Genomic DNA, 26,806 nt, shown 5'->3' with positions numbered 1-26,806 from the left:
GTATGTTACTGTAAATATACCATGCACTCAATTAAATCTCGAGTTAACTCAATTCATTTGCAGAAAACCGACGGCCAACTGCCATTTAAGTTTATAAACTATTATTTATAATTTGCTAGTAATGTGAACATATGATTACTGAGTCCAGATAACTAAATTAAACAAAATCATTAAAACATCAAGTTAACTCAAATCTCTTGTAGATAACTGCTAGCTAACAACAGCACACATACATGTTCAACTGGATTTAGCTAAGAGATTTTCACTGCATCAGGAACTACACAGTTACTGCCTTTAAATAAAGCAACATGCAGCATAACATCAATGTTTCTTGGTCTTCTACTGGAATGAAGCAGAGGCTCTACACTGAAAAAAAATTGTTCACTCAACTGTTTGTTATCTTTTTGAACAGACTCAGTTAAGTTGTATTTACTTAGAAAGTGTTTATCTCTGATTAGTTTTAGACATTTGTAGATGTTTTAATTAGACATTAGTATAATTAAAAGGAATATTAATAAGGCATAGTATGTGAATAGTCAGATTACTAGATTTTTTCAAATTAAGTAAAACAAATTGTTGGACATTAAGTAAACTTAACTAAAAAGGGTTAGAACAGCTGTTAGGTTTTACAGTGAATTCACAAAGCAGTCTGGTGTAAAATTATTAGAACAAACATATACAAACTTTCCCTTCAAAGATAAAACTAGAGGAATGGGGGAAACTTCTTTGCATTCAAAACATTCTTTGCTCACTGAAACCAGAATGATTTCACCTCTTTCAATAATAAGGAACTACAAAGGACAGTTCCTGAAATCCATGTGGTCTAAACTGTCACACAGCTTCTTTCACTTTTCAATATTAGAGTTGCTGGAAATAAAAGGCGGATATTTGTTATTTGAGCAACTCACAATTTCTGTTTGAGTAGAAGGTCTTTTAAGTTCCTTTAAAATTCAAAGTAAATTGACTGATATTACAATATATGTGACTGAATTTGGGATTAGAGAAATAACTCTGATGATATGAAACATGATATGAAACACTTCACAGCATGCTTGATACTTGAGCAGTTTCCAGGAAGTTTCCAGGAAGCCAAAGTTATCGATTTTCGTATTTTTGTAAAACATCATGAGACATCTGTTGTAGATTCTAAGCTTATTTTCTGAGGTTATGGCTGACAGGTTTTTATACACTAAACTGAAAGATATTTTTTTATATTAATTTTATGTAAAAACTTCATATTAATGGTCAGAATATAATTGGCCATGTGTAATAGATTTTGTAGACTAATCTAGATCTTCCTTTTAATTATAGGCTACTGTATAACTCCAAAAAATGGCAGCATATCTTAGCGTGTGCATTAATCTAGCTTATACTTAAAACTTGCCATTGCTTATTATGAATATTATTGGCTCTTACAACAGATTGCTTGTAATGTTCCTCATTAATTGTTTTAAATAAAAGTGCACACAAAATTAATAAATCTAAATGTAACAGAATAACAAATGTCAAGTCTTCTTGGATGTGTGGAAGTCTTTTTATGTACCAACCACTTAATTAATGTAATTTGGGTTATTATGTTTTTAAAAACTTTTTGAAATAATTCATATTAAGATGACATGCTGAGATTTGAGGAGCATGTGTAATGGAGGACAGCTAGTATGAGCTGTAAGGTAAAGCTCATTCCCCTGGCCTCAAGAGGCTTAATCGGAGCAAACTGAGCGGAACCGGATGCAGTGGTGCAGTGACCCGGATGGAGGTGAGGTTTAGGAGGTTAGTGTGATGCAAGTGAATGAGTGCGAACTGTGCAGATAAACCTGACTTTCCTGAGTTCAAGAGGCACATCGATTTCAGTTAGATTTTTGGGCCTTTTGACTTTATTTAGTTAGGACAGTAGGAGGACAAACAGGAAATCATGGGAGAATTAAGACAGGAATGGGAATATGTCAGACTACTTGCCCACATGACTACATTAACATCTACTCTTTACTCCAATACATTTGCAATGAGTAATGCAATTACTCGTTACATTTTGAGCTTTTCTGCAGCAGATTATTTCTGCTTTAAAAGAAGCAATATCTCTATCTGCACAGCATGGAATGTACTATATCTTGTAGATACTATACTACTATAGATGGATCAGGTTTGTTTATTAGGATTGAAGCTAAACTCTGTGTGGCCCTCCAGGAAGTTTTGCACCCTGGCTTTACTCACCCAAACTTGTCAACAAGGCTACTTTACGTGAATGTGAGTACATTAGCGTGTAGTTGTCATCACAGGTGTTTCATATGTGAGATGAGGACGTGGCTGCATCAGGTGATGAGGCTGAAACCAGCACATCCAGTGCAAGTAGGCTTTAACTATTTAATTTTTCTTAACATTATTTTATTTATTCAATACTCTGAGACCTTTTTGAAGGATATTGGTTTACTATGCCCTTTTTGAGCATGTGAACTTTCCGGAGATTTGAATGTTAGCAGAGGTTTAAAGGGATAGTTCACCCAAAAATGAAAATTCTCTCATCATTTACTCATCCCCAAAATATATGACTTTTTTTCTTCAGATAATCACAAACAGAGATTTTTAAGAAAATAATCCATCTCTGTGAGTCCATATAATGCAAGTGAATTTTTTGATATTGACAGATGGTTTACAATGATTAAAAGCTTCATTAATAAATCATTAATAAATATTATATAATGCTTAATGGATCATTAGTTAATATATATTCAAATAGCTATGACATAATATGCTCAATGTTTAAATGATCTGTTAATCATTACGTAAATGTTAATAAAATGCTAACAATGTAATTAAACTTTAATTCATTTATTACCTAATGCACCTTTTTAAATTTACAAATGTGGAAAAAATTGGTCATTTTAAGCACTTCACACACTATTTAACATATTATTCATTAACTCATAAAGGTCACACATTTGGTCTTCGTTTGTTGTGGTGTCTATGCAGACTTATACTATTTAAACATTTTAATAAATCATTTATTAATCATTTGTTCATGTTTTTGCAGTAGCCAATATAAAGTTGAAACTATTCATTATTTGTAAATGTTGATAAATGTTTTTATAAACATTCACATTGTAGATTTTAAAAGAAGTGCTTGATCATATGAATTGAACATTTGTAAGCATTTAAATTTACATTAAATAATGATCTGCTGCTAATCATTATGTAACATTTGTTAAGTTAATTAGTAAACATTAACAAGCACATTATAATGTATTACATATATTATGTAATGTTTGTTAATGATTTATTAATCAAAGTTATTATAAAGTATTACGATTAATCAATGTTTTCTGAAGGCAAACAGAATGTGTGTATAAGAAAAATACTAGACGTCCCCCACGTGATCACTCGTACGACAGTAGTTTGGAAGCAAGGGTTTATAGTTAAAAGGGGTTAAAATATTAGTATTTTTCTTACACACAGTTTAGTCAGTTGTTGTTTCATCTCTTCCGTTTCATTTCAGCCTGGACCAACCAATTAGCACAAAAAAGTAGCAAACTATGCGCAGTAAGAAAAATCAGTACCATGTACACGTTCACATCTTATGCTCTGTTCACACTTAGCATCAAAAAGTTAATTTACTGCTAATGCTACAACTTCTCATACCAGAACTGATTTACCAGTATTTTCTCAAAAAGTCCTGTCCACACATGAACAGTCATTTATTGATCATTTTCCAGAAAGGGTCATATGTGTGAAGGCCCCTAGTAAAAGGGAAAGCAAAACCGTTTCAGACATGAAATTCCTTCTCTGTCTCACGAGGAGCTCTAGTGAATCTGGGTGTGTTTTGCCAGTAAAATCCAACCCCCTTTGAGGCTTTAAGTAACACCCTGGTTGAATGGATGTCACTGTCACCACACAAGCTTTTTTGAGAAGAATTTCTTCATTCATCCAAGTAAGTGTATTTCTTGTGAATCACATTTCATTGTAATACTTTACATGTGGTTATTACAGAACTCTGTAATAGAGTAACACTGTTATAATAGTAACAGTGATAGGAGAGATCAGATGTAACATTATTTTTTTGTCATTAAATCTTTGGCTGATTCTGACAATCTGTCATGCAAATTTCAGATCTACTAGCTTCAAAGATGCCAACAATGCTGAAATTAATTGGTGGCAATGAAGGAGAATGGTTTTCATTTACTGGCAGGAACAATGGTGCCAGTTTGAAGAGGATATGGGTATGGGTGGGGCCATCGCAGGTGAAGGCTGTCAGGGTCTGGCTTTCAGATGGGCAAAATAAAACCTATGGAAGCCCAGAGGGAGATTACACGGAGTACATGTTCCGGCCTGGTGAGAGAATCACCTCACTGTCCCTGTGGGGCAATGGTAATGGGACACGTCTCGGAGCCATTAAATTCAAGACCAGCCGAAATAATGAATTTTTTGTGAAAATGACATGCTGGGGTTTAAAAACAGAATACCCCATCGATGTCGGCTCTGGGTTTTGTCTGGGCATTAAAGGAAGATCCACATGTGACATTAACTGCTTGGGATTTGAGTTTCTCAAGAACATTCAATCCGTAGTTCTTACCGATGTCAATTATCCCACTATTGAGAAAGTGATTCCACAGGTGGCATCGGAAGAAATCAAATCCGTCACGTTGAAAAATGGGACCTCTGTCAGAACACAGCAAACAGTCGAAACTTCAAAAAAAATAATTCAAACAACCTCGTGGTCTATGAGCGAAAACATTACAGCAACATTCAGTGTGGAGGTGAAGGCTGGGATTCCAAGCTTTGGAGAAGCTTCCACAGGAGTCAGTACTAGCGTCGGAAAAGAAAACACTTACTTACATGTGAACAGAACTGAAAACACTGAAACTTTTTCCACCGATATAGAAGTTCCACCAGGGAAGAAGGTGGATGTAAAGATCACTATTGGCAGATGCTCTTTTGATCTGCCTTACACTGGCACCTTGAGGATGACTTGCTCTAACGGCAGTGTGTTTTCTTTTCAAACCAAGGGTCAATACAAGGGTGTCACTTACACTGATGTAAACATAGATACTAAAGAATTTGATCTTTGATATCAAGATTTAGGACTTCAGAAGATGCAACATCTGGATCAACACGCACATTCCCAAATTTCTATATATCCTAATTATTGTTAATATGTAATTCATTTTTCCAGGAGCTCATTGCTTCTACCTTCAATTAAATTGCTAACAGTGATTGTAAATTAATTGCCTAAATTATTACATTATTAGCTAACTGCATTCTCTAAATTGTAATGTTGACATGCACTCTCTGTAAAGCTGCTTTGAAACGATATGTATTGCGAAAGGTGCTATACAAAAAAATGTGAATTGAATTGAATTGAATTTAACACATACTGAATATTCTTGATGTTATTGATATGTTATATGATATGATATGGTATGATATGGTTGTCATGGTCTCATTCTGTTGTCAAAGTTACTGCTTGATTCCTTTCACCTGCCCTTAGTTTAGTTCGCATTACCCCATGTGTATATATAGCCCTCAGTTTGTTCAGTTCTTTGTCTGCCATTGTTTGTGTATAGCACACACTGTTTGTTTGTTTGTTTTGCCTTCTTTGGATTATCTGCTCGATGTATTTTTGTTTTGCTTTGTATATTAAAATTAAAAGTGCTGCATCTTAGATCTGTTTTGCCTCTTTTAGCCTGACTAAACTTTACATTCATTTTAAAGGGCTGTCTGCTCCATTATTTCATGGGAAATATTTATTTAACATTGTCTTTTTTCAAATGGTCTTTTGTAATTCTAATACTTCACACACAGTTGTAATAATTATATCTCATTATTTACTTCAAATACATCAGTTAATTTTATCTAGTTTCATTTGAAATGCTTAGATAACTGTTGTAGAAGCCTGTCCAGAAATTTTGAAGAAGTTTTAAAAGCTTGATGTTTGAAGGTTTTCAGTTTGAAGTTTAGAGTAGTTTTAAAGCTTAAAGTCTGAAAGTTTTGAAGGCAATACAGTCTATCAGAAAAATGATAGATAGATAGACATTGCTAACATGTTTTAAGATGTTCGTAACATGTTTTTACACATTGTTAGCGTGTTTTAGCATGTTTCTACCATGAATTAGCACATTGCTAGCATGATTTAACATGCTGCCAACACATTTTAACACATGCTAGCATGCATTAGAGGGTTAGTTCACCCAATAATGAAAAATTATCCCATGATTTACTCACCCTCAAGCCATAGGTGTATATGACTATCTTCTTTCAGACAAACACAATTGGAGATATATTAAAAATATCCTGGCTCTTCCAAGCTTTATAATGGGAGTGAATGGTACCTGAGATTTTGAAGTCCAAAAAAGCGCATCCATCCATCATAAAAATAATCCCCACAGCTCCAGTGGGTTAATAAATGCTTGCTGAAGCAAAGCGATGGGTTTATGTAAGATAAATATCCATATGTCCATATCTATAAATTTATAAACTACAATCACTGGCTTCCGGTAATGTCCGTTTGCAAGTCTAGTGGAAGAGTGACCTCTGACCTCTGATCTTGGACTCCGAATTGAACATATGAGTTCACTCTTCAGGGCACTGGAAATGTACACTGTACATGTGAATAAATGAAAAAGACTGAAATAGCACATTGTCTAGGAAAACTTTACTGTGTATGTTGCGATCCTGTCGGACTTATGATAGCTACCTGAATCACAACAAAGCACTGTTGGCCAGAGGAGAACTGGCCCCCCTGACTAAGCCTGGTTTCTCCCAAGGTTTTTTTCTCCATTTAAACACCTATTTGCCACTTGTCTGCCACCTAATGTCACCTGATAGAGTTTGGGTTCCTTGCCGCTGTCGCCTTTGGCTTGCTTAGTTGGGGACACTTGACTTGACATTTGATATTCAACAGTGCTTTGATCTGCCTGCATTGACACTATTCTTTAAGAGCTGCTGTGCAGCCAAATAATGTACCAGTTATCAATGTAAAGCTGCTTTGACACAATCTACATTGTAAAAAGCGCTATATAAATAAAGGTGACTTGACTTGACTTGTAAGTTATATTGGTTGCACTTTATTTTACAGTATGTGCACTTATTTACTTACAGTTCAAGAAAGTACTGGGTAATTTAAGGTAACTACATGGGTTAAGGTTAGGTTTAGGGGTAGGTTCAGGGTTAATACCTAGTTATTAACCAGTTTTATTGTGATTACTATAATAAGTGTAAAGTACTTATATAGTACTTATAAAACCGATTCCAAAAAAGTTGGGACACTGTACAAATTGTGAATAAAAAAGGAATGCAATAATTTACAAATCTCATAAACTTATATTTTATTCACAATAGAATATAGATAACATATCAAATGTTGAAAGTGAGACTTTTTGAAATGTCATGCCAAATATTGGCTCATTTTGGATTTCATGAGAATTTCACATTCCAAAAAAGTTGGGACAGGTAGCAATAAGAGGCCGGAAAAGTTAAATGTACATATAAGGAACAGCTGGAGGACCAATTTGCAACTTATTAGGTCAATTGGCAACATGATTGGGTATAAAAAGAGCCTCTCAGAGTGGCAGTGTCTCTCAGAAGTCAAGATGGGCAGAGGATCACCAATTCCCCCAATGCTGCGGCGAAAAATATCAGAAAGGAGTTTCTCAGAGAAAAGTTGCATAGAGTTTGAAGTTATCATCATCTACAGTGCATAATATCATCCAAAGATTCAGAGAATCTGGAACAATCTCTGTGCGTAAGGGTCAAGGCCGGAAAACCATACTGGATGCCCGTGATCTTCGGGCCCTTAGACGGCACTGCATCACATACAGGAATGCTACTGTAATGGAAATCACAACATGGGCTCAGGAATACTTCCAGAAAACATTGTCGGTGAACACAATCCACCGTGCCATTCGCCGTTGCCGGCTAAAACTCTATAGGTCAAAAAAGAAGCCATATCTAAACATGATCCAGAAGCGCAGGCGTTTTCTCTGGGCCAAGGCTCATTTAAAATGGACTGTGGCAAAGTGGAAAACTGTTCTGTGGTCAGACGAATCAAAATTTGAAGTTCTTTTTGGAAAACTGTAACGCCATGTCATCCGGACTAAAGAGGACAAGGACAACCCAAGTTGTTATCAGCGCTCAGTTCAGAAGTCTGCATCTCTGATGGTATGGAGTTGCATGAGTGCATGTGTCATGGACAGCTTACACATCTGGAAAGGCACCATCAATGCTGAAAGGTATATCCAAGTTCTAGAACAACATATGCTCCCATCCAGACGTCGTCTCTTTCAGGAAAGACCTTGCATTTTCCAACATGACAATGCCAGACCACATACTGCATCAATTACAACATCATGGCTGCGTAGAAGAAGGATCCGGGTACTGAAATGGCCAGCCTGCAGTCCAGATCTTTCACCCATAAAAAACATTTGGCGCATCATAAAGAGGAAGATGCGACAAAGAAGACCTAAGACAGTTGAGCAACTAGAAGCCTGTATTAGACAAGAATGGGACAACATTCCTATTCCTAAACTTGAGCAACTTGTCTCCTCAGTCCCCAGACGTTTGCAGACTGTTATAAAAAGAAGAGGGGATGCCACACAGTGGTAAACATGGCCTTGTCCCAACTTTTTTTAAATGTGTTGATGCCGTGAAATTTAAAATCAATTTATTTTTCCCTTAAAATGATACATTTTCTCAGTTTAAACATTTGATATGTCATCTATGTTGTATTCTGAACAAAATATTGAAATTTGAAACTTCCACATCATTGCATTCCTTTTTTATTCACAATTTGTACAGTGTCCCAACTTTTTTGGAATCGGGTTTGTACCACTCAAGCAGTGTTAAAGTTAATGAGATAATTAAGTGATTAATTAAGTGACGATTAAGCATTAGTGATGAACACCTGCAGTTAACAAGCAGAACAGTGGAACAACAAGAACAGAAAAAAGAGAAGAGGTGAGTAGAAGCAAGAACTACAACTTACTTCCAGCCACAGCCTTAGATTAAATCAACTGATGATAAAAGACATAAAAAAATGCGTCACAATTCGCATACTTATGCACAGTTCCTTGATTTTTTTGTAGTATAAATAGTGAAAGTAGTGTGTTCACACTGAAAATTCCAAATAGAAAAGGTGCACTTTAAATACCCACATGATGCACTTAATTAACCGAAAAAAGAAGCGTGCACTATTTGACACTTTAGGCACTCCACTGTCGCAGCTTTAAATATGTATCGGAGGAGGAAGGGCATCAGACTTCGATGTTGATTGACAAAATAACCTTATACAATTCATACACTACACAGTTGAGTACAGAGTGTATAAGTACAGAGTGTATAAATGCATAGTGTATAGAGTGTCATTGGGACACAACTGTTGATTAAACAACTCCACAAACAGCATTACCAGCTTCACTTATTACACTGTAAAAAAAAATGTTCACTCAACTTTTTGAGTTGTCGTTTTGCACTGAGTTAAGTTGCATTTACTTAGAATATTAAGTATTTTTAATTTGACAAGTTTAAAGTTATTTGAACTTACAAATTTATTTGGAATGTCTTTATGAAAGTGATGTGAACTTTTTTGGGTTTTCAGTACCAAAGATCAGTGTAAAAAAAAAAAAAAAAAAAAAAAAAATCACTCAATTTTTTGAGTTATCTTGCTGCACTGACTCAGTTAACTTGTATTTACTTAGAATATTAAGTATTTTCAAATTGACAAATTAAGTTATTTGAACTTACAAATTTTAGTTGGAATTATTTTGTAATAATAATAATAAAAATTTGTTACATTTATATTGCACTTTTCTGGGTACTCAAAGCGCTCTACATATGGCAGGGGGGAATCTTCTCAAATACCACCAATGTGCAGCATCCACCTGCTTTTCTCTCATTCACCACCATATAATTTTACCCAACTATGACGACTTCCGCTTCAACAAACCCGGATATGTGAAAAGGGTCTATAACACAAACACAAATTAAAATATTTTGATGAAATCCGAGAGCTCTCTGATCCCTCCATAGACAGCAGTTTATTTTCCACTTTCAAGGCTCAGAAATGTACTAAAAACATTGTTAAAATAGTCCATGTGACTACAGTGGTTCAACCTTAATTTTATGAAGTGACAAAATACTTTTTTGTGCACAAAAAACAAAACAAAAATAATGACTTTATTCAACAATTTCGTCTCCACCCTGTCATTCTACTATGCTGTTTACATCGTACACACAGTGCAACACCTCCAGGATATATGTCAGAATGCCGAGAATATTGGCCAAAGCGTGAGCAGCACGACTCATGCATGTGATGCTGACGCAGGAGCCGGCCAATATTGAGCCGCCGTTCCGACGTCGATCCTGAAAGAGCTAACCCTTTAAGTTTTCAATATCAAAATTCATGTTCATTAGTTTTTCTCTGCCTGCTATATTTGAGCATTTATTCTGGCAAATAAAGTCACGCGCTGTGTCCGAAATCGTATACTTCTCAGTACGCAAAAAACAGTAGGCGAACAGAGTAGTATGTCCAAATTCACAGAAAACAGTACGTGAAAAGTACCCGGATGACTTACTACTTCCGGTGAGATTCTGAAGTGTGCATACGATGGGCACTTTACTATTCCATGAGGCCACGGGAGATGATTTGTGAATGCAGTTGAAGGGATGTAACTGATGCTGGTAGGTCATGTGACGGTAACAACATGGCAGATGTAGTTACATCTGAATTTAATTCCCTCTACATGCATTCGTACTATATAAAACATACTTTTTCAATGGTCGTGAAGTAAATTTAAATTCAAATGTAGTACCAATATGCGATTTCGGATGCAGAGACGTTTTTTTATTTTTATTTTTTCTATTTGTTAACGGCACAAATCTGATTCCATATGTTTCTCCCATATTAAATCTAACCCAGGTTGCCAACCCTGCTCCTGGAGTACACCAACACTATTTTTGATTTCTCTTCTGACACACTTAGCCTAGCCTATTTCTTCTCTTTACTAACGAGCTGATGAGTTGAATCAGATGTGTTTGATTAGGGAGACATCTAAAATGAGCAGTGCTGGACGTCCCACAGGACCAGGGTTGGGAACCACTGCTCTAGCAGACCCAAATTAAAATCGTGGTAACTCTGATCCAAACCACTCCGCACAGGCGGACACACACACCGTCACATGCAGGAACTGCTTAAAACCTCCAGATCTAGAGGTGGCGCTGATGCTTCATATTTCGATTCCTGCGCCTCAGTCTGTTTGTAAAGAAGAAGACATGGCGTCACGACTCTTCATAAACAGTTGCAGGTGAAGATATGAAGAATTTCAGCTGCTTTTAATTCAGACATGTTTTTTGGTAAGATCATGCTGCTGTTGTTTTCAGATGTGTGTCGTTACCGCTTCTAGCGACTTCGCCTATACTGTCACTCTTCATTCATGTGAATTATTGGAGGCATTTACTAACTGCATTAATCAGTCAACTCCCCCTTACGTTTTACTTTATTAGACAGCGTGGGAGTTGATTTCTGCCTGTTGAATCTCTAATAATCTTTAAATGTGTACACCACACTAATACATTATTTTATTTCTTTGTAGTAATTGAAGAATAATAAACATAAACGACAGAAATGATCTATGAGCTGAACTGAATTGACATTTGATGTAATTTGACAGGTTGTTTATGCATGCTTATTTTTCCCGTCAAAATACCACCTGACATTAATGTTAGACTTGCTGTCATTAATATACAATATATTTATACCTAAATTTACATATTTAAATATATTTTTGTAATACATTTTACAATATATTGGTATACCATTTATATTAGTACTGTAAATGTTACAGCAAATGTATCTATTCTTATGTAATTTGTTGCAATGATAATAATTTATTATAGTATTCTATTTAACATTCCACTTGCATTCATATTTTACTCGTGCAGTTTATTAAAAAATAGGATTTTAGGGTTCAAATGTATCTGTAATCCTTTTTTAAAATCTTGTTGTTGTTATTTAGTTTTTCACAGTATTTCAATAACTTTTCTCACAGTTAATTTAAATTGTCATGTGCTGTATCTTAAGAAGACATATTTCATATAGCCTCTCAGTTGTTATGTAGTCATAAAACTATATGGATATTTATTATACAAGAATTAGAAAGTGCTGTAATAGTTTTAGATGATGTATAGCAGGCTTGAATCATGTGCTATTGTTTCGTCAGCCTGATTGATTGTTGAGATGGAAATAATGGCTGTAAATCTGCCGGCCACCTCTCCGACCACCTCCACGCTCCCTCCGTCTCCCTCTGTGGAGGACTCTGGCTTCCCCTTGTCCTCTCTGGACAGCGAAGACTACGTGTTTGTGGAGGCTCGGCATCCCAACAAAGTGCTGGAAGGCTTGAACAGCTTACGGCTCAATAATGCCTTCTGTGACGTGACTCTGTGCTGCGGAGGGCAGGAGTTTCCCTGTCACCGGATTGTTCTGGCCTCCTTCAGCTCCTATTTTCAGGTAATGACAAAACAGTCAGGTTGCCTGGTAGGACTAGTTGACTGAAATAGTAGAAAGTGCCAAAGCACTTTTAGCAAGAAATATGCTTTGTTACACACATTTGACCATGTCTATGGCTCTGTTTCCATCTGCCATTAAGATCCGTTTTGGTCGATCGGAACACAAGTGGACGAGGGAGACGCAAACCCATTTGCACCTGGTATTTTAATCTGTCTCTTTTGTCCACTTCTGTCCTGATTTCTTCGAGGGGAGGGTCTATGGGTGGGTAAATGTATGGGTTTTTTGAGATGTTTTGATGTAATGGTCACATTGTGGCTGTTCAAACACATTCAACCACATGAGCGTCTACACTGTGAAAGCAATCCTGTCAAATGTGTTTTCGACTACCTCTGGAAGTGGTCAAAAGTGGACAAGCTCAAAACGTTTTACACTCCGTTTACAGCTGTATTTAGCGTCGTCCACTTGTGATCCGATCGACCAAAACACATCTTAATACCAGGTGGAAATGGCCTCAGTGCAATTCCATTCTGCCAATTTCCCCCAAATCAGCACAGAAAATGCAAAAAAAAAAAAAACAACAACCCAGAGAAACCCTGTTTTATCGGTGGATGTAAGTGAAAATTAAGTTAAATACCTTTCTTTGGATTAAGTTAATGCTAAACCTGTGTGGAAAAACATGCGTTTAAACAACGTTTTCAGCTACAATGGAAATTTCTTATGTGTTTTGAATGTTCATTTACATGACAATGCCATTTTGGGGGTCTGGAAACTCAAACTTTTGAAAACGGTTTCAAAGTGCAAATTTTTCATAAGGATCCAGTTATTGTCTCTGTGTAAACAACAAAAACATGAATTTGTGAAAACGGTGACGTCTATTGGTGCGTAGTGTTTCTTTACAAAGTTACATCGCCACCTACTGGCCTGGCATGAATAATACAGCGTTTTTAGTCGTTTTCACAGATCTGTGTGAACGGGGATCATTTTGACTACGATATCGTCTGTATGCGAAAAATTTAAAAGAAAAACTTTTCCGTTTTTAGTGCATCATTGTTGTGTAAACGTACGCTGTAAAAAAAAAAAAATCCAAATGTTACGGAAAATAATTTTTTTTACGGTAGTTTTCTTTTATTTTAAATTGTACTCAAAACTCTGTAAAATTACAAACAATATCTGTAAATTAACAACTTTAAGTTGTTATTTTTTTAAATTAATGTTAATTAAATATTATGACATTAATGACGAATTACAGTAATTCACATTTTTATGCAGAAAAATATAATCATACAGTTTTTTTTTTGTTTGTTTGTTTGTTTTTAATTACATACAAATGCATGTTGCATGCAAAGTTACAAAAATAATCTGTAATTAAATAGTAACAGAACAGTTAAATGAAAAAATGGTCAAATTACTGGCAGCCAAAAAATTAAAATTAAAAGAAAATATCCTAATTTAAATAAACTGAAAAACACTGTTATTTTACAGGTATTTCCTGAATTATTATGATTACCTAAAACCTTTTTTGCTGTATTTTTGCAACTTGCATTAATGATTTAAAAAAACAAACAAACACAATTTTAATTTATTTAAAAGCAAGAAAATATCACAATGTATATCTAATATTTTAATTATACATTCGGCACATATGTTGTTATTATTATTATTATTATTTAATTTAAATAAAATATAAATAAAATCACTTAAAAACATTTTAAACCTTAAATGCAAGTCTCAATTTGAGACTTCTGCTAATTAATCAAGTGGATGTGGTTATTGTCCAAAGGCAGTTATCTCAAAATACTGATATCCACCAATTACCTCTAGAAAAGAATGAATTGTGCACTATTTAAAGTAAAAATATCAGCTATTTACTAATATTATTATATAATTTATATATATTATATGTATAGGTGAGTGATATGACCAAAATCATAAATCTCTGTATTAATAGTTTCATATGATTGTATAGTTGTTTTTGATTTGGCTAAAAAAAAAAAAAAATACCACCATATGGTTTGAAACCAAAGTATTCATATTAACGAAAATATGTCTGGCATCAGTGCAGAAATATAAATGGAAATTTGAGTTAAAAATGAGTAAAAAAAACAGTATAACTAGCTTTATTTTAAGCTTTCAGCAGGGGCTTAATCGATCCATTAAGTTCTACTCAAATCACTCCTATCAGTCACATGATGAATATGCTGTACAATAAAACTGTTGTTAATGGATCGATTAATTCCCTGCTGAAAGCTTAAAGCTGTGCTGTGTTGTTGGCACAGGCCATGTTCTCCACCGACCTGATGGAGTCCCGGCAGGAGCGAGTGGCCATCAACGGGGTGGAGCCGCAGATGATTGGCATGCTGGTGAGCTACGCCTACACGGCAGAGGTGGTGATCTCCAAGGCCAACGTGCAGGCGCTGCTGGCGGCCGCTAATCTGCTGGACGTGATGGCGGTGCGGGAGGCCTGCTGCAGGTTCATGGAGCGACAGATGGATGAGATGAACTGCGTGGGCATCCACTGCTTTGCCGAGGCGCACTCGTGCCGAGAGCTGGAGCGACGCAGCATGGAGTACATCCAGCAGCACTTCAGCAGCGTTTGCCAACAGGTGAACTCAAGCACAGGGCTGTCACACTTTAGAGCAGCTCCTAAAGTCATGCTCAATTATCACAGACTAGACATACACATTAACTTTCCCATTAAGGGGGGATATTTAGTTGCTCCCTGGAAGTGATTGCCTTTGTGAGGGCTATTTTTATAATTACGTTATCAAATCTGTCTGTGTGCTGTTTCTTATGTTGAACATTTACAGAATACTGTAGTATGTTACCAGTAAATTTGATCAGCATCAACAAAAGCCATCATTGCCCTGCAAAGGTGGAACAGAAGCCGCATCTGACATAACATGTTCGTTTCCACTTACAGGCAGTTTAATGCTGCTCAAAGGTGGCATAAATGTATTGATGCAGTAAGATCCAGTCAGGAGAAGTGATGAATAAAAATGATTTTATTTATGAGTAAAGAATAAAATGGATAATAAAAACAATAAAACAATGAATGCAGGGCTCCAGACTGCGACCAAATGGTCATTTTACGACCTTTTTCCCAGCTGGTGAGTCTCAATTTTGTTAGAGGTTACACCGGTGTCACCACAGCTAGAGAAACATCAAACTGCAAATGAAATGAAAGTGGAACGAAACTGCTCTACTCTTTTGAGCTAGTTTATCAGTTCGGAGCAAAATAGACAGTGCAGCACTAGCTCAGAACAGGTTTAATCTCGATCACGCGACACTGTTACTAAACAGAGCTGGGAGATCCAGCGTTTGAGTTTGCCACAGTATTAATAACATTGAGGCGAAATCTAGTGGGAAACATTCAAATTCAGCACAGAATTCTCTGTTATAAACCATATCAGGTCAAAAAGCATGAACTCATGCGACATTTGATATTAGACCAGTTACCAGACTTTGCAGAGGGACATGTCTCAACTTTTAGAGAAGTGGCAGCAGAATTTAGACATGTATATTATCAGAGCAGAGGGAAACTATAGGTCTGGTCTGAATAGAACATATGAATATGAGTATATGAACTATGAGTATATGATATCAAAAGATATAATAGATAAAACGAACATTCATAAATGGATTGACACAAAAATAATCTGTTTGAAATGATTAATTATAGAAATATCCATAAAAGAAAAACCATAATAATCCAAAGCATAAATTTTTCTTTTTCTTATACACCAGTATTTACACAACAATTTAATATTATATTATTTTTAATGAGGTTCATGTAATTTTAAAACTGTAACATTTATAATGATAAAACAGGACCTCATTACAGGGAAGTATTATGACAAAAATTACTGTTGGTTATTACCCTTGATATTGTAATAATAATTATTAATGTCAAATGACTAAATGCATTACAAATGCATGTTTGTGGAAAAATGGCATACTATTTTAGGCCACACAGGCAAAACAAACCAATAACTGTTTATTTATTCATCTATACACTTCTGATTGGCCATTGCATTCATATGCTCAACAGATAGGTGTGTGCAAAAATGCTGCAAAAAACAATGTGTAAAAAGAAATTTTGATGCAACATGAACAAACATGTAATTCTGACAGTAATTTTCACTTTAATCGTGACAGCTGTAATCATTTTAGTGTAATTCTGCAGGGGCTTTTATCTTGTATATAAGATCAAACTTCTGCATTTTTGTACCAAAATCAAAAGAGAGCCTAATCATTATGGGAGCACTTTTTCCTCTATTTTCTCTAGACATGTAGAACAGATTTCACAAAATGTTTCATTTTTCTACTGCATAGACAGCCAAGACTTATTAAAGCCCACCTTTCCATTGGTGAATTACCCCTTTAATGGCAAAATGTGGCAGAAACCCTAACTAACGTTGTAAGTGAAAATAAAACCTAGAGTGTGTAGAAAACAGTGATGAATACTAAAGTTTACAGTATTATAAAGATGTGACAAGATTTTCCACCTTCACTCTCTTAATTGTGAAGGTGTGATATTGTGAGGAATCTAACTGTCAGTGATATTTTTAGATAAGAGTTCATTATACTATGGATATATACCTTCCTTCTCTTCTGTCCCACCCTACAGGAGGAGTTTCTTTCTCTTTGTGCCGATAAACTGACAGAGATCATTTCCAGTGACCATCTGAACGTGCCAAAAGAGGAGACCGTGTTTGAGGCGGCCATTGTTTGGCTAGAGAAAAACCCCTCACGCAGACAGAGCTTTGAGAAGGTCAGTCATAAACCATATTGACATCTTGCCGACCGGTGCTAGCTCTCTATGGACTTTAAGTAATGCAGTAACAATAGACTTTGAGGATGCAAAATATAACTAATAATAATAGATCCAAAACGTGGAAATATGCTATCTACTCCACTTCCCTGCAATGCTACAAACCTGCGGATTTAGAGTTTGTGTTCTTGTGTTCAGCTGAGAGGTCACGGCATGAAGTACCATTCTGTTGTTCACATGTCTTCACATGGTGCGAATTCACAGGTCAAAGTTCACCAAACTTGAAGACCTTCGTATATGAGTTTGAGTTTCTGGTCTTCAGCATTGACATGCGTATGAAAGGAAGTCAATGGAACAGAAAGTGTAGTGTGACCGATCCTTTAATTAGAAATCATCTATGGCTAGTTTATATTTGGACTGTTTAGAGGTTAGTTCTCGGGACATGTTTTTAAAAGTCAAAGTTCTGTAAGTCATGTTAAAAATGTAGTGCAAGTCTTTGCGTTGCAGTTGACGTCCATCTGCATGTGTACATACACCAATATTGGCACATGAAATATAAAAATAATACTAAAAGCTAGAATGCAAGAGACATCAAAAACACAGGAAATCACATCATCTCAAACCATATTTGATATTTAAATGGATAGTTCACCCAAACGCTCTTATCATTAACTCACCCTCATGTCGTTGCAAACCCATAAAACACAAACACAAATGAAGACATTTTTGATGAAACTTGAGATTTCTGACCATCCATTGAAAGTTCATTGAACCACAACACTGATGCTTCAAAAATTAATAAACACTTCATAAAAGTAATCCATATGAATCAAGCTTCAGGCAAATATGTTGAATGTGTGTTGATCAATGTCTTATACAGTGTCTCTTCAGAACACTTGGATTACACCCCTCGATTCATATGGATTACTTCTGCAACGTGTTTATGACTTTTCGAACTGTGAAAGTTCTGACAAATGTTTCTTCTATGGCATCGCTGCAAAAAACGACAAAAAAAAACGACAAAAAAAAAAAAACATTTGGAGCCTTTATTTTTAAGAGTGTAGGATAAAAAGATTTTCATATTGTGTTGTCAAACTCCACTGTTTTTTGAGACATGTTTCCAAAGGAGCTGGGGGTTTGTGTATTATGATCTCAGTAGAGCAGGTGGGTCCGTGGTGGAGCTCCAGCAGATGTCTGGGATTAGCCGCCTTTGTTTGTTTTGATGAGCTAAGCCTGTGAAAGGTCACATGCTCCTAACAGGCTATGATTATGAAGAGAACAGTCACTTCACAGGGCTCTATGAGAAATGTAAAACTAGGCCTGATTGGACCAGAAGCAATAGCAGCTGTCATTTTTATCTTTTTGTCTTTTTGGATGGTATCACATGTATTGATGCACCGAAATCAATTTTTTACTGAAACACAGAAACCAAAAATAAAATTTTCATTTAGCTCAACTGAAATAAAGTATATTTAATAATCAATTAATGAATCAAATTTATTTAATAATCAACACTCAAATAAAACCTGAGTAGTGTATAGGCATTTAAATTGAGCACATGGCAGTTTTTATATCAAATTTCTAATGATATAATGATGTTTCTGCTACAATTTGATCTTGAAATATAAACATTTAAGTGTAAACTTGTCATGACAGATTTATTCAAACAAACATTAAATAATGAAGACAAAAGTTTAGGCAAAAATATAATGATTATTTATTACAGTGCATGTATGTTGCTAAACTCTGCTGTCTAGAGTTATGGACATTTAAAAGGGTCATGACATTTTTTAATTATTTTAGTATGGTCCTTGAGGTTCATTTTATAATTTTAATAACGTTTTTTGCACACACACAAAAAAAAAAAAAAAAAATCAAAAAACATATACAGTATATGCAGAGAAACGATTATTTTCAACCCTTATTCTGACCCTCTTGTCTGAAATGATCAGTTTTTAGGGCGCGGCTCCTTTAAGGCTTGTCAGTAAATGATCACTGTTATGATTGGCTAACATCACTGCACAAGAAACCGTATCAACGCCCACTCCCTATTGCATGTAAGTATTTTGAAAACATTATCCATATAAAACCATCATTTACAAAGTGTTATGAAAACGTTTACTTAGAGTTTGATGCAGCTGCTGTAAGATTCAATACAGTCGACTGCTTCATCTTTTAACAAAAGTTTCTTTTCATTTACAAATCAAATGCTCCGAACAAACATATAATCCTCTGACACGATCTGGGACGCCGTTAAAATAAACCAACCACTTGTTTTGGACACAGGGATCCTTCTAAAGTCTGTACAGAGACACAAATGAACTGTTTAAACTTTTAACATTCTTTCACTCTTCCATTTGTCCTGTTGTCGACAGACTCAAGCGTGTTGGAGGTCATCAGAAACTGAACACGCATTTTTTTTTATTTTTTTTTTTTTATACTGTATCAGTGTAGACAGCGTCTGATTATAATGGATTTTATTTGCTTTTGACACAATGCAACTGAACACCAGTGGGCCTATAGTGGGCCTATAGTGCTATAATATATAATTATTCGTTGATGTCTTGCTCTAGAGGCAGGCATATGCAAATGTATTTGCCTGTGTGATGTCACAGATCCCGCAATATCCAAACGAGATTACATGAGAAATGATTCATTTCAGTATATATAGTTTCCATCCTTGTTCATGTTTATTTTGTGCTGTTACTAGTACTAAAGCGGGAGATGTGATCGGATTATGTGGACTCTTTGTTTCGGACGAAACCGAAAACCAGTCTAATATTTCCAGTTGCCTAAAGTTCTGTGTTTCACTGATCACATGTGATTGTGACTGTGGTTTGTAGGTTCTAGAGCACATCAGGCTGCCGCTCATCAGTCCGTACTACATTCATGACGTCGTCGAGACTCTGGATGTTGTGAAGGAGTCGCTCAAGTGCCAGAAGCTGATCTCTGAAGCCAAGGACTATTTGTTGCTGCAGGACCGCAGAGGAGAGCTGTACAGCCCCCGAGCTCGGCCTCGACGTGCAACAGGTGACCACAGTATCTATGACCCTAAACCTGTCCTGCAACAACGCCTTCTGCATGCATTATCACTGCATTTACACTGTCAGACAATTCCATTTGTTTCTACAGTTACATCCGAGCCAATTCCCCAGCTAATTCTGGATTTTTAGGGGCCAAGCACCAACTTCCTCTTCCTGTTCTTCTACCTCTTCTTCTTTTTCTTCCTCTTCTTCTTCCTCTTCCTCCCTTGAGTCTGTGGCCAGCCCATAGAACCACTTGCGGGAAAGCTGTTCTTTGTAATTTGGCACACAGATAGAGAAGAGCCAAATCATAAATCACAGCAATTTTGGAGTGTCTAACTCAAACCCTCTAGTGCCAACAACTGTACAAATTTGCACACATTTTTATGCTAATAACTTTTGAACCGTAAGGGCTAGAAACAAAAGTTTTCATCTGATTCCTTGTTTAGAATTTAGATTGGAGTCCTCTTTCCACATTGTAGATTGGTAGTAAAGTCATTGAAACACTGAAATTACACAAATGGAAGTATGGGAATTATGTAATGTCCAAAGAAATGCTAAGGTAATCCTGAGGTGTGTCCTGGGATGCTTTGGTCTGGAACAAGCACAATGTCTGGATGACTGTACTCATCCAGTGGCTGGTGTGTGTTTGTGTCTGTCAGGCACAGCTGAGGTGATTGTGACTGTAGGAGGAGAGGATGATAAGGTTGTGCTGCGCAGCGTGGAGAGTTTCGATCCCCTCACCAGCCAGTGGAAGAGTCTGGCCTGCCTGCCCTTCGCCGTCAGCAAACACGGCCTAGTCGTGTCTGGTGAGTAGGGGTGGGAGGAAAAAAATCGATGCATTGATGCATCGTGATTCTCTATCCAACAATTCTGGATTGATTCTTAGCTTAGTTTTTAACCGCAGATACGCAATGATGTGCTTTAGAAACACCCATATTCTGCTTGCTTCCAATTCCTCACATACACACACTACTCGAACCTTCCATAAAATAGTCTTCCGGAAAGATTGAAGCGAATTACAAGGACATTCACGGGCTTCATTGCACAGGATGCTTTGCTTGATATGTTATGAGAAAGAGAAAAATCACTCACAGCTCATGAATGGAAAACGTTCAGATACTCTTAAATACTAAAAGCACTCTGTTTATTGCTTGTAATATGTTTCTTTGTTCCTCTTTATTATTTACTACTTGCTTATATGTTTCAAAGCTATATTAGTTTATATATTTTATATAAATTCTTAATATACAATTGTTTTAATTTATTTTTTTTAATTTGTAATTATTTTAAAAAGTACTTATAACTATATATTAAATTAAATGTAAAAAAGATTTTAAGATTTTCAAGTCGGTAAACTAATTAGTTAATAAGAAAAAAGGTAGATCAAGAATCGTTTTGGAATCAGATTGTGACTCCCAAAATCGGATCGGATCGGATCGATCGTGAGGTGCCTAAAGATTCCCACCCCTACTGGTGAGTGTGTAAAAGGATGTGACATTGCTGTTCAGCTTTCTGAGTCAATTGCTTAGTGACGTTTTTATTTGATATTCAACTAGGGCTGGGCAGTATATTAAATATTCACAATGTATTTGTAATTATTTTGTTGGCGATTTATAAAATTAAGCAACATTTTTGGGATTTTTAACATTTAAAATGTAAACATACATTAAAATATTACTTTTTATTACCATGTATTGTTATATTGATTCATATAAATGAACATAATTAAATATTAACCTTGTGTTCATTATATGAAAACATATCTGGTCTGTTTTTCACTAGATTTAATTAGACTATTTTACACCAAACTTTTGAAAACAATAGCTGTTTGTAAGTGAATACTTAAATATCATGAGATTTAGAATATCATTCAAAAGTCTGCAAGATTTTTAAAATATTTTTGAAATAAGTCTCTTATGTTCATCAAAGCTGCATTTATTTGATTAGAAATACAGTAAAAACAGTAATATTGTGAAATATTACAGTTTAATAATGGTTTTCTATATGAATATATTGTATAATGTAATTTATTCCTGTGTCAAAGCTGAATTTTCAGCATCATTACTCCAGGCTTTATTGTCACATGAACCTTCAGAAATCATTTGATGATTTGATGCTCAAGAAACATTTCTGATTATTATCAGTGTTGAAAAAAAAACAGTTGTGCTGCTTCATATTTATGTGGAAACTTTGATACATTTTTAGGATTTAGAAGAAACAACAGGATTTATTTGAAATAGAAATCTTTTGTTACATTATAGAAGTATTTACTGTCATGTTTTATCAATTTAATGCATCATTGCTGAATAAAAGTATTCATTTCTTAAAAATACTTACAGACCCCAACTTACTGTTGGTAGTGTAAATGAGTTATTGTTTACCAGGCATTCAAGTGCCAGTGGTCAGAGATGACCACTTTGTTGATGTTTTTTGGTTTGAATTGTGTGTGTTTTTACAGGCTCCATGTTGTATTTGGCTGGCGGTGAGTTTCCAGATGGCTCGGCAAGTAGAGAGATGTGGCGCTATGACCCGTGTTTTGACTCCTGGTTAGAGATGGCACCCATGAACGTGGCTCGATCAGAACTGGGTAACGGACACCAAATCTTTACAAATATCCCACATCCGAATGTAGCATTACACCATGCCCTGTTTCTTACCATTGTTTGGAAATAAACAAGACCCTCTTGTTTCAAAAATTGAAATAAATGAATGAGTGTACAACAGTGTTGTTCTGCTCTTCCAGGGTTGGTGATGTTGGATGGATATGTGTTTGCTGTGGGCGGCTGGGAAGGCCGTTCTCGTCTGGACTCTGTTGAGTGTTATAATCCTCACACAAACGCATGGCAGTTTATGGAGTCTGTCAAGATGGCAGTCACTAGTCCTGCTGTGGTGGCGCTGGATGGATTACTCTATGTGACAGGTAGCAGGTTTCCTCCAACACAAGCTCCAGGCACTGTTGTAGAATGAGCATTTGATTCCAGACTACTGTAAAACACTACTGTATGGACCGATGAGTTCTAAAATTACAATTTGTTATAAACCTGAGAGCACCATGATAAAGAGTGTCTAATTGGTTGGTGCCAATTTATACAAAACATCTCCATAATCAAGAACTGGCATAAAGATGGCAGAGACTAATCTTTTTTTCTTTTTTGCCTCAAATGAAAAACAGGCTTTGTTTCTGAAATAAAACCCCAGTTTGAGCTTGAGTTTAGTCCTTTATTTGATTTACATGAGATTCAAATATAAGAGATAGAGATTCATCAAATATAAAACCAAGATATTTGCATTCTGTCACAACTTCTGTTTCAGTACCCTGTGGTAAATTACAAAGGTGGTAACTGATAATAGATTCTCTGCTTGTTTCTTTGATCTTGAAAAAAAAACATGACTTGAGTTTTATTAGCATTCAGAGTCAAATTCAAATTCAAGCAACAAAGCCTTTGTTGCACAACATTGAAAGCAGACTGCAGTAACAGCTTGATTTAATTTGGGTGCACTGCAGTAAATCACTGTGTCATCAGCATAAAAATGAAAACTGGCATTCTTAATGTTAAAATCAAGATGATTTATATAGATAATAAAAACTAGAGGCCCCAAAACAGACCCCTGAGGAACACCCCTCTTAATCTATAAAGGTGCAGACATTGTGTCCTGTCCACTGAATAATCTCAGATCCGCGTCATATGGCAGGTCTTTTTTTTTCTCACAACTCTGTTCATTTAACATTTTATTTAACTCATTTAAGAATGTACTTACAAGGATACTTGACAAAACAGGAATTTTCCCTTAATTTTGTGTTTTTGTCCGTTTAAGCGTGAAAGAGAACTCAATGTGGCACTAGCACGCTGTATGAAGCAGCTTTGTGTGCACACAAGTCGTGTATGTGGCTTTAAAAACAATCATTATTTTTGCGTTTCCGTCTGGTGATGCTAATATTTATAGTCCTAAATCTGAATGAGGATGATGATGTTTCCCTTCTGAAATCACACAGGAGGTGCTGTTTTAGAAGATGGCGATGGCACAGACTTGGCGCAGGTGTACAACCCTAAAACATGCGTGTGGACTGAGGTGGCGCCCATGCAGATTGCTCGCTCTGGATCTGCTGCCTGTACCCTGAAGGGAAAGATATATGTCATAGGTGACTATGGAGGCCTTTATTTCATCAGTCACATGAGTTTTATCCTGTAGCTCATAGTTCTTCCTCTGTAGGCGGCTGGCACGCTTCCACCGAGAACACGGATAAGGTGGAGTGTTATGATCCGAAGACCAACAAGTGGACCATGTGCGCTCCCATGAAGGAGAGACGCTATCGGCCCGGTGTGGCGGTGGTGGACGGAAAAATTTATGTTTTAGGAGGAGAGGAGGGATGGGACAGGTGAGAGATACTACATTAGAGTCCTATGAAATCAGTTTTATTTTTCACAAGTTACCATTGATTTCCTCCAAATTCTGTTTAAATTTTTCTGGATTCCTTTTTAATTAAATTTTAAAGGAGACCTGTTATGCTTTTTTGGTTTGACCTTCCATTTAGTGTGTATACAGTGGCAAGAATATCCCGGACGAGCCCCCAGCTGTTAGATTAAAAGAATTGAAATTAACTGGTTTTCTGCAGTAATTTGCCATAAAATGTGATCTGATTCTCATCAAAGTCCCAACAATAGACAAACACAATGTGCTTAAAGGGGTGGTTGATTATGATTTCACTTTTTTAACTTTAGTTAGTGTGTAATGTTGCTGTTTGAGCATAAACAACATCTGCAAAGTTACGACGTTCAAAGTTCAATGCAAAGGGAGGTTCAATGCTGGATTTGCACAAAAGATTAACATGATGGCACATGCTAGTCGATGAGTTGAATCAACTCCACAGCAACTACATAAATTTATCCACTAACCATTCAGAAATGTCCAGTTGCATTCTAAAAGTTGTAACTTCTTCCTGAGTCTCTCCATCAGTGTCCGACTCCGATTTAAACAATGTAAAGCCCAGTTACTGACAATCCTCATTTTAACTGCGTGAGTTTCTCCAGCTTTGTTGTTGTTGAGCAACCGAAGCACAGCCTGTTAAAACTCCGCCCTTTTCTGGAAAGCTGGCCGAGAGCAGCAGCTCATTTGCATTTAAAGGGACACACACAAAAACAGCTTGTTTTTGCTCACACCCAAATAGGGGCAAATTTGACAAGCTGATCTGTGGGGTATTTTGAGCTGAAACTTCACAGACACATTGTGGAGACACCAGAGATTTATACTACATCTTGTAAAAGGGGCATTATAGGTTCCCTTTAAGCTGATAACACACAAACAATTTAAAAAAACAAAAAAAAAAACACCTTTTTTCAGCAAATTCCTTTTTTTATTTTTTTATTTTTTTTATCACTGGATTCCGTGATTCCGTCCACATATTCCGCATTGTGGAATCTCATTCTGAGGCCTGCTAGTGATATCAGCTGTCTGTTGAGCATTTCTGATCGAACTGACTTCCCCCGCAGGTATCATGACACTATAGAGAGGTACTGCGAAGAATCAGACAGCTGGGAGATCGTGGGAGAGATGCCCACCAGCCGCAGCTGGCTGAGTTGCGTCTCCCTGCAGCTCCGGAAGGACACTCACGTGGGCAGCCGTCCCGGGACAGCCTTGGAGACAGAGTTCCCCGTGGACTGAGAGCAACAGGGTGCCACCTGCAGCACAACCGGCCAGGACAAAAGGCCAGGGGCCGGCTTTCAGAGCGCACGGCTCCATGACAGTTTCCGTGGGCTATTTAGGAACGGAAAAGGTCTGACCCAACCACTGGAAGGACTTCAGAAAACACCCATGTCATAAGCTACGCTTTCTCCAGTGCGACCCACCGCCATGGGGTGAGGCTGGATGGACTGATGGATATCTGTGGTGATTGTAAGTCTGTGTGTGTTTTGCGCCATCCCAGAGTCTCCACAGTATCAGTTCAATGTGATGTTCAAGTGACGTACAGGGTTTCGTGCGCTGCGCACCTCATGATTGTGACTTGTAAAAGTACTGATCTGTTTTCTAATGAAGTGCTGTAGTGAAAATGTTTTGTACTTTTTGTATGGTGATATATTTTTTTGTTGTTGTATTTATTAGATGTTTTCTTGTTGTACTGAGAGATTTATGGAGTAACTAGCACAGATACACTGAAACATGTTGACTGATATTCATCAAAACCGTGAATAGTCTGCGTATTGTGCACAGTATGCAATTTTTCTGTATGTATACCCAAATTACCTACTACTTTTGCCAAAATCTGCAGGATACAACAACTGAGCACACTGCTGGGTACTGTATCCCACAATGCACCGTGTTTAACTTTATTGTCCACAGTATTATGAATGAACCTGAATTACAGCTTCAATTTTTATCATCTTTTCTCGTCTCATTATTTGTTTGGATTTCTGGAAGTTAAAGGATTAGTTTTAAAGGATTAGTTCTAGACTTCAGAATTAAAATTTCCTGATTATTTACTCACCCCTATGTCATCCAAGATGTTGAAAAGAAATTAAGGTT

At 36.4% G+C, this 26,806-nt stretch overlaps 2 protein-coding genes across 3 annotated transcripts; both read left to right on the top strand.

Moving 5' to 3' along the window:
- Window positions 1-3,726: 3,726 nt before the first annotated feature.
- Window positions 3,727-5,653, top strand: LOC127509775 (aerolysin-like protein). Its single transcript, XM_051888745.1, has 2 exons — window positions 3,727-3,922; window positions 4,102-5,653. Exon 2 carries the CDS (start codon window positions 4,119-4,121, stop codon window positions 5,058-5,060), a length of 942 nt encoding a protein of 313 aa, XP_051744705.1. The 5' UTR covers window positions 3,727-3,922; window positions 4,102-4,118; the 3' UTR covers window positions 5,061-5,653.
- Window positions 5,654-11,197: 5,544 nt separating this feature from the next.
- Window positions 11,198-26,660, top strand: si:ch211-256e16.3 (kelch-like protein 20). 2 transcript variants are annotated; one of them, XM_051888737.1, is made up of 11 exons: window positions 11,198-11,337; window positions 12,204-12,490; window positions 14,767-15,093; window positions 17,118-17,261; window positions 20,105-20,291; window positions 20,947-21,093; window positions 22,746-22,874; window positions 23,031-23,207; window positions 24,282-24,428; window positions 24,500-24,665; window positions 25,777-26,660. In XM_051888737.1, the coding sequence occupies exons 2-11, from the start codon at window positions 12,221-12,223 to the stop codon at window positions 25,946-25,948; spliced, it is 1,866 nt and encodes a 621-aa protein (XP_051744697.1). In that variant the 5' UTR covers window positions 11,198-11,337; window positions 12,204-12,220; the 3' UTR covers window positions 25,949-26,660. The 2 variants fall into 2 exon arrangements, with proteins under 2 accessions (XP_051744697.1, XP_051744698.1); XM_051888738.1 differs by having other exon boundaries at window positions 11,271-11,288.
- The last annotated feature ends 146 nt before the right edge of the window (window positions 26,661-26,806 follow it).

Source organism: Ctenopharyngodon idella, chromosome 3 (genome assembly GCF_019924925.1).
Source record: "Ctenopharyngodon idella isolate HZGC_01 chromosome 3, HZGC01, whole genome shotgun sequence".
NCBI classification, from domain to species: Eukaryota; Metazoa; Chordata; class Actinopteri; order Cypriniformes; family Xenocyprididae; genus Ctenopharyngodon; species Ctenopharyngodon idella.
Note: the sequence above shows the minus strand (reverse complement) of the source record. Positions and strands in the feature narration are given on the sequence as shown.

What these genes read in the sequence shown, in the direction of transcription:
- LOC127509775 (XM_051888745.1), top strand. Translation starts at nt 4,119, where the DNA reads ATGCCAACAATGCTGAAATTAATTGGTGGCAATGAAGGAGAATGGTTT.
- si:ch211-256e16.3 (XM_051888737.1), top strand. Translation starts at nt 12,221, where the DNA reads ATGGAAATAATGGCTGTAAATCTGCCGGCCACCTCTCCGACCACCTCC. An exon ending in TGGATTACTCTATGTGACAG is followed by an intron (nt 23,208 to 24,281) that starts GTAGCAGGTTTC and finishes GAAATCACACAG; the next exon opens with GAGGTGCTGTTTTAGAAGAT. An exon ending in GGGAAAGATATATGTCATAG is followed by an intron (nt 24,429 to 24,499) that starts GTGACTATGGAG and finishes CTTCCTCTGTAG; the next exon opens with GCGGCTGGCACGCTTCCACC.